Below are 12,214 nucleotides of genomic sequence, written 5' to 3' on the forward strand. Positions count from 1 at the left end.
ATGCATTATGTTTGTGTTAGGCTATGCACATCTTTTTCTTGTTGGATGCAAGGTGGTCTTGATATGATACAAAAATATAATAATTTGTGTACATTGAACTTTCATCAGGGGCAAAGGGGACTACTTCCGCCTTGGCCATGGCACAGACTTCCATGTCCGAAAGCCACAACTGGTAGAAGGTCTTCAGGGGAAAAAGGTCATCCATGTGTCTGTTGGAGCCTTGCACTGTCTTGCCGTGACTGATCAAGGCCAGGTAAGTCAATTTTCGTTTTCTTTCATGAGTAATGTAGGACCTGTGTGAAAGTAGGCGACAGGGGCGATTATTGTTTTGGTCATTCTTTGAAAGTATATTTGCTTACACATTACAAAGGGAGCTCACACAAGGTTTTGCCTTCCCAAGAGCCAGTTCTTTCTCGAAGTTGTAGGCTCACGAGCAGTGGTGCGAGCAACGCACAACCACCATGATGTTTTGTGTTTGTATAAACACTTGTTTCTTTTTGTCAGAATATTTAGCCAGCCCTCACAAGAGAGCACACTCATATTTATGGCTGTCCAGCATTTAGTAAGAGCTAGTGGTGGGAAAGCAGTATCAACAGAATGTGATTACAAGTTCTGTAGTCATTGTCACTTGGTGGTTCTTATAGAACGTGGCCATTACAAAGTCGGATTTTGTGGTTGCTGGTTTACAAGAGAAAAATAGACAATCATAAAGGGGAGCCATACGTTTGCTCAATGTATGCTACTGCAATGTTTATTTTCGCTCACGCTCAAAACATGTTTTGTCATTTTTCAGGTGTATGCCTGGGGTGACAATGACCACGGGCAGCAAGGCAATGGCAATACTACAGTGAACCGCAAACCTGCCTTGGTGCATGGCTTAGATGGAATCAAAATCACACGAGTAGCTTGTGGATCATCACACAGTGTTGCGTGGATGACGTCAGAGTCGGCACGCACCAATGGCCACAACCCAGTTCTCTTTGCAGTGGCTAAAGACCCTCTCGGATCTTCTGCACTAGGTCGGTGTGTTTTCAGTACAGCCTATCATTAAAGTACAGTAAACCCCTATTAACTCGAAGCTGCAAAAACCAGAAAAAAAAATTCGAGATACACACAGTTTCGAGATAAGCAAATGATGAAAATAGAAGCCCTCTGGCTGCATGTAGACTACATGGAGCCTTTCAAAAATACCGCTACCAATATTTTTGGTCACTTTCCCATGCATCAGCACCAAATATGTCGGTGTCTACGGTCAAGAGCATTTCAGCATCACGCTGAAATGCTTTGGGCTGGTATTCTGGCTTCTCTTAGGCGCAGCACACGGGCTGATTACACCTGCTCAGAAGTGCCAGTCATATTGCCCAAGGTCCCAATTAATATGCTGGGACTGCATTAATGCATCACTGACAGGCCTTAATTGAGAGGGAGACAAAAAGAAGACAGACTCCCAGCTCACAACTGCTGTGTGAGGCCACAACAAAATGTCAGCAAGCAGCCGAGCAAGTGTGCACACGCGGTGATAAGCAGAAAAAAATTCAAGGACACCTAAGCACTTCTTATGAGTTGTGAATGCGAAAGCATTAATGTCCTACTGTATGCCACTGAGTGTTCCTTCCTTCGAGTTATGAACTCTGCAGGCAAGTGAGCATGTTAAGATGCTTGGTGCCTTGTAATTTGGCCTTACCAAGGTGTGGTTAGAATGCAGATGAGAGCTTGTGTGGACGAGGAACACGCAGATAACACAGGCTTCTGAGAGTGAGAACGAGGGTGACGTAGCATTGCAGCGATGCCCTCTTCTCCTGCTATACTGCAGCAGCAAGTGTTCCCTTTCGCCCGCTCTGCTCCGTCGAGGCCCGGGACAGCAAATGCGAGCCAGCGTCATCAGCACGCGAGGCGCGCTCTGGACATGGCTTTGCAGCCAGTGGGATGCCGCCGGCTTTTTCGCTAAATGGATTATTTGACGCCTTTGCATCAAAAGGGGGAAATATAAGTGGGGAGCATGGTCTGGCACGGCGTCTGGTTTGGCTAGTGACCTGCTGCCAGATAAAAAATTACCGACGATTACGTTACTTCCTAATGCGAAATTTGAGCGCAGCAAATAAGCTGTTTCACCTTTTCGATAGATTGAGGCAAAGAAATCGAGCAACACATGTATGCGCTATCACAGAATTTTTTTTTTATTTTTCACATGTATTCCTTTAACAAAGACTCCACTAGGTAAGCTTCTGCTTCGGCGGCACGCGCCTCTGGATTCTGACGGCGACGGCGCTGGGCCTCTGCTCTGGCAGCTCGTTTAGCAGCAGCAGCAGCAGCAGCAGACGGAGGACTTCCATCGGTCGTCTCGCTCATGGCTCAGAAAGAACTGGCAGATAATTTCGCAGTGGCGAACGGCAGCGGCAATTTTGGCTCGGGCGGTGCACATATACAGATCCGCCGCCACCGATCTGGCTCTCTGATTGCCACCGCACAGGGCGAACGGCAGCGGCAATTTCGGCTCGGGCGGTGCACATATACAGATCCGCCGCCACCGATCTGGCTCTCTGATTGCCACCGCACAGGGGTTGCATTGGAGGAGGAGCGAAGAAAGGAATTAAGTTCGAGCCGGCGCTTTGACAACCGGAGACTCGCAGGAAGAGGGGGGAGGGGGGCAGCGTGTACACCCAGCGGCAAACGATGGGGGCAGAAGCGCGCGCAGCAAGCGGACAACACGATAAAGGGAGGAGGGAAGAGATAGCAGCGACTGACTGATGCCGCTGACGCCGATAGTGAGTCAACCCCAGCTGCGGAGTTGGTTTCAGGGACAACACCGCCGATGCCGACACAAACAATATGATACCCTCGCTTCCGCAGCGCTAAGAACCAGGTCTAGCCGTGGGAAGGTGGTCACGTATTCGTCGACGTGCCGGGGCCTACGTGAAATAACCGGCGCGTCGGCAACTGAAGAGCACCCTATCCGCCACACAAGAACAGGGGGGGGGGGACCCTTTCCTCCTCTTTCTGCATGGCGGCGACGGTGTTCTATGCAGTCACGTTATCTTGACTCTCTAGCGGCGTCAGCGGCATCCAGCGGTATCAGTCGGTCGCGGCTAGCGCTGGGGGGATGAAAGGGGGGCGGAGCTGGTTACGAGGCCGACGACAACGCCGACGACGACGCGAAACCCAGGAACGGACGCCAAAGAGCTGCGCTCTAAAAGAAAGTGCAAGCGACGCTGCCGAAGCTACCCTGTTGCCTTGTTCCTGGTATTTTCAAAGTCGAAACTTCAAGATATCCGGAGTCCGGCACAAAAACATTTTAAGGGGAGAAAAACACGTGGGTTGAAACCACAGCCAGAAAGAAATTTCTGCTTAACCAATATTTCAAGATAACAGAGTTTCAGTGAATGAGGGATTACTATACTTCTAACCTTGAATTAATTCTCTGTAACTTACCTCCATATTCAGAAATGCAACTTAACTTGAAGTCCGTTCTTGACTTGATTTAAATTACACCTGGCGTGAACGTGCCCAAAGTACTCATTGCATTTCCTTCTGTGCATTCGTGGTAGGCGTCGTTTAGGTCAACTCAAGCATGGGCTTCAAGTTAACCCTTTGAGACGCTGTCTACACAATTGTGCACAGCAGGAGAGTGCGTCAATAGCAAAAGCACCGATGAAAGTAATGGTATTTAAAATGTGTTTCATACATCTTGAAACACTTATTCTTGGAACTGGGCTGCAATTTTGAATAATGTGCAGAATGTTTTAGCAAAATGAGCGGGAAGGTAGATGACTGGGTTTTTTTACTCTGTGTCAGTATGTTGTATGTAGCTGGTTCACTTCTTACATTGTTTTTTACAATGTCATGCACCAGGCATAATTTTTGAAGTAGCTGGATAAGTGCTTTTCAAGCTTTTCAAAACACGAAATAGAACCTGTTCTCATATTTTGTGTTCCAGTAGTGAGTTTTCGCATGGAGTCGAAATTTTGTAAACTTGACAAAACTCGCTAAACAAATGAAACTTCTTGATATTTTCTGCAGCTGTACACTTTCTACGATTCTGGTGATGCAAAAGATGTGGTGAAAGCAACTTTTCAATCAACGGGATAAAGTGGCGTCTGAAAGGGTTAAGATGCATTTCCGCATACAGGGGTTAGACTTTAGCTCGTTGGAACTGCTATGCAGTTTAGAACTAATGTACGGTTGAAGATGCATATACAAAAAAAAAACACATTTTTGTTTTTTGCTCTTGGTTTAGTCAAGGTAAATTTTTCTGCACTTATAAATTGGCAATGATTCATAATTTGCCATTACACGCACATTCTTTTCCCTTTGTAAAGATGTTCATTGCCAATATGAGTGCTGTGCTAAACCACTGCATACATTATTTTTGTACAGTTGTATTTACTCTTATGTTCAGTCCTTTCTGTAGTCTAAATATATATACCTGAGAAACCTACATTTTTTATTTATCAAAGCCAAGATGGTCATAGTTGAATATATGGTGATAGTTTTAAATGTTGTTTTCATGTTGTTTTCATGTTGTTTTCATGTTTGATGTCACCTCCATACTTTGCTATGCAGTTTACAACACTTAAACATTGCTTATCATGTGTACACTCTTTTACCTGCTGATATTTTGCAACACTAATTATTGCGTAGGAGCCTATTTTGTGCTGCCTTTTTTTTTACACGAGAACTAGACGAAAAGATAGTTCTACTTGCTTAATTTGGTTTATTCTATACCCATTTTACTTACGCTTGTATGCGCCATGTGTTGTGTACACATTGTTTTCCACCTGTGTTATGGTTATTCTTATTTATTTATTTATTTATTTATTTATTTATTTATTTATTTGTTTGTTTGTTTGTTTATTTATTTATTACCAATACCCTCAGGGTAATATAGACATTACAGAGAGAGGTGAGTTATGAACAATACAAATACAAAAGTATCTTATTATACAATGTTAACTAAACATTTAATACAGTGAAACCTTGTTAAGCCGTAGTTGGCTGGAGCTCGAAAAAAGTATGGGAGTACTGCTTAACTGAAATAGCGTGAGATCGCCCCCCACTTACCTGTCAAAAACCGAACTACAAGAGAATACGATGAAAGGGCAGAAAACACACAGTAATTATTCATTTCGCTCCACAAAAGTCTGTTATTTTCTTTTGATGACGCAGCGGGCTAGCAGCGACAACTATGGCCTCAAACTCGTTTAAGTTATGAGCCAACTTTTCAGCCAGCCCCCTCTTCTCAGCAAATACCCACATTAGACTGATGTAACATGCCACATCTGCCATTGTCGAGCCTGAATCGCCTGTACTTTCACTTTCCGTGTTGTCCTCATCACTGTTGTTAGGCGACACTTCGGCAATAACAAAGACAACGATGGCGAAAAGTCGAACCCTGAAAAGTCAAACCTCGTAGCTGACATATTTTCGTGGTCGCAGCAGCATTGCCGAGCAACTTCTCCTTCGCATTCCAAAGGCCACACACTGTAGTCAATGGTAGATCCCTCTTGGGTGCCAGCACCGACTTCTTCGTGCCACGTTCGATAGCATGAATGATGTCCAATTTTTCTTCTATGCTGAGAACCCTGTTTTTGTCCTACCTTGCGCGACGCCACAACACGGGTCACAACGCTCTCCGATTCTGGTACAAACTCTGGCATGGCGCCGCAATGATGTTGATGTTGATGTGGCTTCACCCTTCCAAGCGCCCTCTACGTTTCTGCTTGAAGGCTGTTCCAATCTCTGAAGCTTGTTGTTCTGCCTGGCCGCCGTACCGCCGTGATTTCATGATGAAAAGTGGAAACACTATGTGTTAACTGATACGTATGCAATAAGCTGGTATGGTTTATGCGGATACAAAACGTATTATGTTCAATGGCTGCTGAGTCGGGGATTTGACTTTACCTCTTTTAATAGGAAACAACTGTTTAAGTGGGTACGGTTTAATCAGGTTTTACTGTAAATTGGCCATGACCTTGAATAGGTATAATCGATATGGGAAGGTCGTTCCGCTGTTTTGCTATGTATGATAAGAAAAATTGCAAAAAAAATATTAATTCTGCATAGCGGAGTGCCAATGTTGAAATGCAGTGCATCATGATAAATGCATGAATCTGTTAATAAGTTAACTGTTAATTAGTTAACTGTTAATTGGTTAATTTTTATTTAGCACCAATAGGATTGATAAGCAGATCCAAATGCTTCTAGTTAAGGCTGACAAGTTTACATGTCATTGTTCTGTGCTGTCGTCTGCATTTGTCTGTACTAGAACAGTGCAAGGTTGGGTGAGCACAGGTAGCATAATTTCATATTTCACAGTGATGTCAGATATTCACTTACATGTTGCCTTAGTAATGGAGGTGTCCCTCCATTAGCCCACAACAATAGCACAACATACTCCAGTATAACAGACTGCACCATTTTTTCTCACAGTAAGTTCTTTTTGATTGCACGTTCTGTCATCGTTAGGCTCTGCAGATCCCACATCAGAAATGGCTGCAGAACCCGAGAGCTCTCAGGACTCCAATGCACAGTCAAAGCGAAGCAAAATGGCGAGACCATCTCTTACCAAGATTCTTCTTTCACTTGATGGCATAGAGGCCAAGCAGCAGGCATTGCACCAGGTGCTGCAGGCTCTCCAGATTATGCACGCTAGGTGAGAAGCCCTGCTTTCTCCCATATTTTTTCTTGCCTTTGATCAAGGTAGGAGGCTGTCATTAGCATGAAGATATGGCTCCTACCTTACTGTTGAATCTTGAGTGAACTGTTGAACTTGTGAATACATTTTTGCATTGCAGTTCACATGACATATCAAAAGCTATAGGTGCTAGAAATAATCCTTTGCCAAAATAACCACACTCTTCAGGTCATTGGAGAATTCAGCTTAACAAAGTTTGTCTGAAAGTAAGGCTACTGTAACACACCTTGTTTAAATTTTGAAAAATGTTTATGAAGTGTAGTCAACTTAGTGTGCTGCATCTTGTAGGTTTTTTTTTGTTTTCATGTCGCCAGGTACTACGATTGCCGGAACGAATTTTTCAGGCAGCTTCTTTGAGCTCTATAGGTCTATGGCTGCTGAGGTCCTTATGGGAAAAGGCGTGACAACTCTGCTTCATATAGTTGCATGCCAAGGGACTTACAGCAGTGAGCATAACTTTTTAATACTTTAGATGCACCTGTGTGACAGGAGCACTTGTTGACTTCCGTGAACAGGGAGTTTTAAAGATAGGGGACTCAGTTAGGGGATGCTATTAGCCAGGCATACGAAAGAGTCCAAAAGGTTTACAGAGGTGGTTAGGTTTTGGGTACACAAAGTCCCTTGGGAATGCTATTTCTTAAACTCCTTATTGTTGCATTTATTTGAGTTTTCAGAGTCTCTATAACACTGTTATACTGTTAATGTTTCCCCTGCAGGAGCATAGTAGTGAGTGCCCTGTTGCCTCACACGGGTGTGGCTCAGCTGTCTTCAGGCAGACCTGCATCCTGTGAAGCAACCAGCAGTCAGGCAGAGGACCTGCCTCAGGCAGCAGCTGTCCCAACAGAGTCAGCCAAGGCAACAACTGCTGCAGGCTCAGGGGAACCCCTAGCACCCACAGCTGACACGCACGAGAGCCCGCCACCTGGAAAGCTGCCCACTGCACAGGCATGCGATTCCTCAGTCATACCTGCCAACTTTCCCCAATTTTCTGTCAAGTTTATGAATTCGGAGTCACCTTACAATTTTACAAATGCTATGTTAATTTTTACAAATAATAAATTCTGGTTGGGAAAGCCCGTTGGTTTCCTAATTTTCTGTTGGAAGTCTTCAGATGTAGACATGCCAGAGTGGTACTTGCTTCAAGCAGACAAGTTCCTGAAGCAAGTAAAATCATTGGCAACAGTAGTCAGTGAAAAATTCACTGTGATCTAAAAACTATGTGCTGCATGTGCTGAAACTATGCGCTGACTACCGAGCACAGCTGCTCGGGGGTCAGTTGTCGTTCACCACCACGCTGTGAAGCATCTGTCTTACAGAGGGTGCCTTGAGCCCTCCCTTGTTCTTGAACCCGGGCAGGTCGTGACATTGGCAATGAGTACCCACAGATTTTCCCATGCCGCCGTGAGCGGCGAAACACCACTTCCCTGTCGCAGCCGCCATGCCGCTGTACGGAAGGCTCGAACCGTTGGAGGAAGATGGGTCTACCTGGCCAGTTTACGAGGAGCAAGTCGACGTGTTCTTCCGGGCAAATGACACACCCGAGGCCAAACAGCAGGACATTTTCCTGGCCAGCTGCGGGACCCACGTCTTCAGTCTCCTGTTTGACCTTCTCGAGCCAGCCACGCTGCTTGGGACCAGCGGGGACCAGCTGAATTCGCTGCTCTGGGACCATCTCGTCTGCGTCATCAACAACCCTGCCATGCAGACGCGACTCCTGGAGTTTCCCGACCCCTCGCTGGATGATGCCAAAAAGGCAGCGCTGGCAATGGAAGCTGCCGCCAAGCATGCTGGCAAGATAGCATGTGCGACTGTCTCTCCACAGGGCAGTACCTGCGGTCGCTGTGGTGGTGCCCACTTCCCCTCACAGTGCCAATTCTCTCAAGAACAATGCTTCACGTGCAGGAAAACTGGGCACCTGGCACGGGTATGCTGAAGGGGGAGGTCAAACAGCAGCAGCAGCAGCAAGCCCGCAGTCAGGGTAGCCGTCACAAGGGTACGCGGCAGGGGCATGCAGTAGCAGGCCCGAGTTCTTCCGTGGCCAGGTTCCACGTTGTGGCCGAGGACCTGCTGGTTTTCGACATGTGGCACACAGGCCTTGTTCCGTCATCTGTGCCGCCGTACATGCTGGCCGTCGAAGTCTGCGAGCACCCCATTTCCATGAAGCTGGACACAAGGGCCAGCGTGTCAGTCATGGCCGAGAAACTGTTCAATCGTACCTTCCCCAGCATGTCCGTCGAGGCTTCGGGCATGATGCTGCGCAGCTACTCTGGGCAGCTCTCCCATGTCCATGGTCAGGCCCAGGTCAACATTCGCTTTGGCGACAAAGAGACAACCCTTCCCCTTTACTTAACAAAGGGGTCGTTGCTGAATGAATGAATGAAACCACATTTATTCCACATTAAAATGCTCTGAAGATGCTGCGGTGGAAAGGGAGGGGTATTATTGCCAAAGGAAAAGGGTGAGCGTCATTGCTGATGCTGCTGGGCCGAAATTGTATTCATGCACTGGGCGTTTGTCTGCCAGAGTACCAGGAAGCCAGCCTGCATGTGGTGAGAGACATTCCCAGCCTCCTAAGTGAGTTCAAGTCCCTGTTCCAGCCAGGGGTGGGCACATTCGCCGGCCCAACGGCTGGCATCTATGTACCCAAGGGAGCCTGGCCACGTTTTTTTCAAGCCTCGGCCACTGCCGTTCGCCCTAAACGACGAGGTCACCCAGGAGCTGCAACTGCTACAGCGAGAGGGCATCTTGGTGCTTGTCAAGATGTCTAAACGGTCTGCTCCCATCGTACCTGTCCTCAAGTGAGACGGCAGTGTCAGAATGTGCGGGGATTTCAAAGTTACCATCAACCTTGTCGCTACCGTTGAAAAGTACTGTTGCCCCGGATTGAAGATCTCTGGTCAGCGTTGTCCGGTGGACAAAAGTTCACCTCTACCTCAGAGATGCTTACCAGCAGCTGGTGCTTCAGGATGCCTCCCGGAAGTATGTCACAATATCGACAACTTTGGGGCTCTTCCAGTACACATGCTTACCGTTTGGCGTGGCCTCAGCCCCAGCCAAATTTCAGAGGGAGATGGACAACCTCTTCAGGGGCATGAGGCACATGGTGGTGTACTTGGACGACATCCTGGTTACTGGCAGCGATGACAGGGACCACCTGCAGAACACCGGTCTCAAGCTCAAGCTGGAAAAGTGCATTATCCTGGCCCTCAGTGTTGAGTACTTGGGACATGTCATTTCCCAGGTTGGCCTAGCCCCAGCTGCCCGGAAAGTTGAGGCTGTGCTCAAGGCAGCTAAGCTCCAGAACAAGAAGGAGCTTCAGGGCTACCTCATCCTCATCAACTTCTACAGGAGCTTCCTGCCGAACCTGTCAGAGCGTCTACAGCCACTCCATCTTCTGCTTCGAGATGGTCAGCAATGGGTGTGGAAGAAGGAGCAGGACCTGGCCTCCCAGCGCAGCAAAGAGCTAATCACCAAGGCTCCAGTGCTGGTGCACTTGGATCCTGGCCATCCTTATCCTGTACCAGGACAAGGATGGCCAGGAACGCCCTGTGTTGTTTGCTTCTTATCGGCTTCCTGCTGCAGAGCAACGCTACAGCCAGCTGAACAAGGAAGGCCTGGCCCTCATGTTCAGGGTTGAACGCTTCCACCAGTATCCGTGGGGCCGGAAGTTCGAGGCAGGCACAGACCACAAGCCACTGTTGGGGCTTCTGGGGCCTGACAAGGCAGTTCCCATGCAGGCATCACCTCGAGTGGTACCCTGGGCCTTGAGGCTGGCAGCTTACAGTTAGCAGCTGGTTTACCGTCCGGGAAAGGACCTGGGACCTGCTGATGCCCTGAGCCGCCTGCCCCTGCGAGAGGTGCCTGATGCTGTTCCAGAACTTGCTGAAGTGTTCATGCTGGAGCATGCGTACCCGGAGGTACTCTCCAGATCTGCAGTATCCCAAGCAACCAGCCAGGACCCAATCCTGTCGCAGGTGGTCAAGGCAGTGTCCCGTGAAGAGGAATTGCTTCAGCAGGCCTATAGCCACAAGGCCGCCGAGCTGAGCTTGCAGCAGGGCTGCCTACTGTGGGGTTCCAGGATGGGGATCCCACAGAGTCTCCGGTCCAGGGTCCTGCAGTTGCTACACACAGGTCATTCTGGCGAGACCAAGATGGTGGCCCGGTCCCACATTTGGTGGCCTGGCCAGAAGCATCAGCGAGCCTCACATCATGTGCAAATCAACCCTGGCCATTCCCACATAGACCCTGGTCCCGCCTGCATGTGGATTTTGGGGGGCCCGTCAAGGGCCATTACGTCTTGGTGGTGGTGGACGCCTTTTTGAAGTAGGTGGAGGTTCTACCTGTCACAACTTTATCAGCAGGTGCGATCATTGCTGCTCTACTCCAGGTCTTCACTGCCCAGGGGTTGCCGAATGTCATCGTGTGCGATAATGGTCCTCTTTTTGCCAGCACAGAGTACCTGGCCTGGCTGACGAAGAACAGAATCTGCCGGATGATGGTTCCGCCTTACCACCCTGCTTCAGATGGTGCAGCCGAGTGGATGGTGCAAATCATCACGGACCAGCTCAAGAAAAGCCAGACTGGGGATTTCTGGACGCAGATTGCCCAGATACTGTTCCAGTACCGGACCACACCCCACGATGTCACTGGCCTTGCCCCCTGTGAGCTCCTGCTGGCTCAGATGGTCAAGACACCCTTGGACGTCTTGCATCCGGACCTCTGATCCACAGCGCTCCTGAAGCAGCTGAAGCAGAAGCTGGCTGCTGACTGAGAGTGCCGTCCCGGGCTTTTGCCGGAGTCGAGAGCTCCAGTTTTTGCCAGGAACTTCCGTCCTCGCCCACCCTGGTCCACCGGGCAGGTGGTGTCTCCTGCCAGCACCTCATCGCTGCTCAACCGCACGCCAGACGGGGCCACGTGGCAACGACACGCTGAACATGTTAGGCCTCGCCTCGAGACCTGGCTAGCATTCTCGACTTCCACTTCAGAGTTCCAGCCCACAGGAGGACTATCGGCAACACCAGTTGCTTCCAGCGGAGCACCGCCCACCTCAGAGGCGGCAAGCGTTGCCAGTGGTGCAACACCCGTTGGGCCGGGGTCAAGTCCGGCACCACTCGCAAGGCCCACCACTGCAGACTCTCCGGACGGAGCGAGGCTGGCTCAGGCAGCACCTGGCGTTGCCACACTCGGCCTGTTAACATCGGTGCCCAGGCGGAGTACTCGACCGTGGAGGCCACCGAACCATTACTCGCCTGAATAGCAGGCATCGTCGACTTGGCTAGGACGGTGGCAGAGCCTTATGCTCAGAACTTGGATGTTTGTTTTTTTTAGTTACCAAACAAACCGGTGGTAAGGGGGTTTAACAAGCATGTGTCGCCCCTCTGGGCATAATCTTTGTTGGCCTGCCAGGCTCAGTGGGCAATACTAATCACCGCACCAATAAATAATGACGAGCACAGCTGCTCGGGGGGTCAGTCATCGTTCATTACCACCACGCTGCGGAGCGTCTGTCTTACGGAGGGTGCC

General features: G+C 48.9%; 1 protein-coding gene across 6 annotated transcripts in view; it reads left to right on the forward strand.

Moving 5' to 3' along the window:
- Positions 1-12,214, forward strand: part of HERC2 (E3 ubiquitin-protein ligase HERC2) — a 181,397-nt gene that overhangs the window by 140,779 nt on the left and 28,404 nt on the right. For all 6 annotated transcript variants that reach the window (XM_075689247.1, XM_075689251.1, XM_075689248.1 and 3 more), the window contains exons 56-59: positions 109-253; positions 794-1,019; positions 6,463-6,649; positions 7,408-7,636. In XM_075689247.1, the coding sequence (XP_075545362.1) occupies positions 109-253; positions 794-1,019; positions 6,463-6,649; positions 7,408-7,636 (787 nt within the window). The remainder of the gene's footprint in view (positions 1-108; positions 254-793; positions 1,020-6,462; positions 6,650-7,407; positions 7,637-12,214) is intronic.

This window comes from Dermacentor variabilis, chromosome 4, assembly GCF_050947875.1.
Source record: "Dermacentor variabilis isolate Ectoservices chromosome 4, ASM5094787v1, whole genome shotgun sequence".
NCBI classification, from domain to species: domain Eukaryota; kingdom Metazoa; phylum Arthropoda; class Arachnida; order Ixodida; family Ixodidae; genus Dermacentor; species Dermacentor variabilis.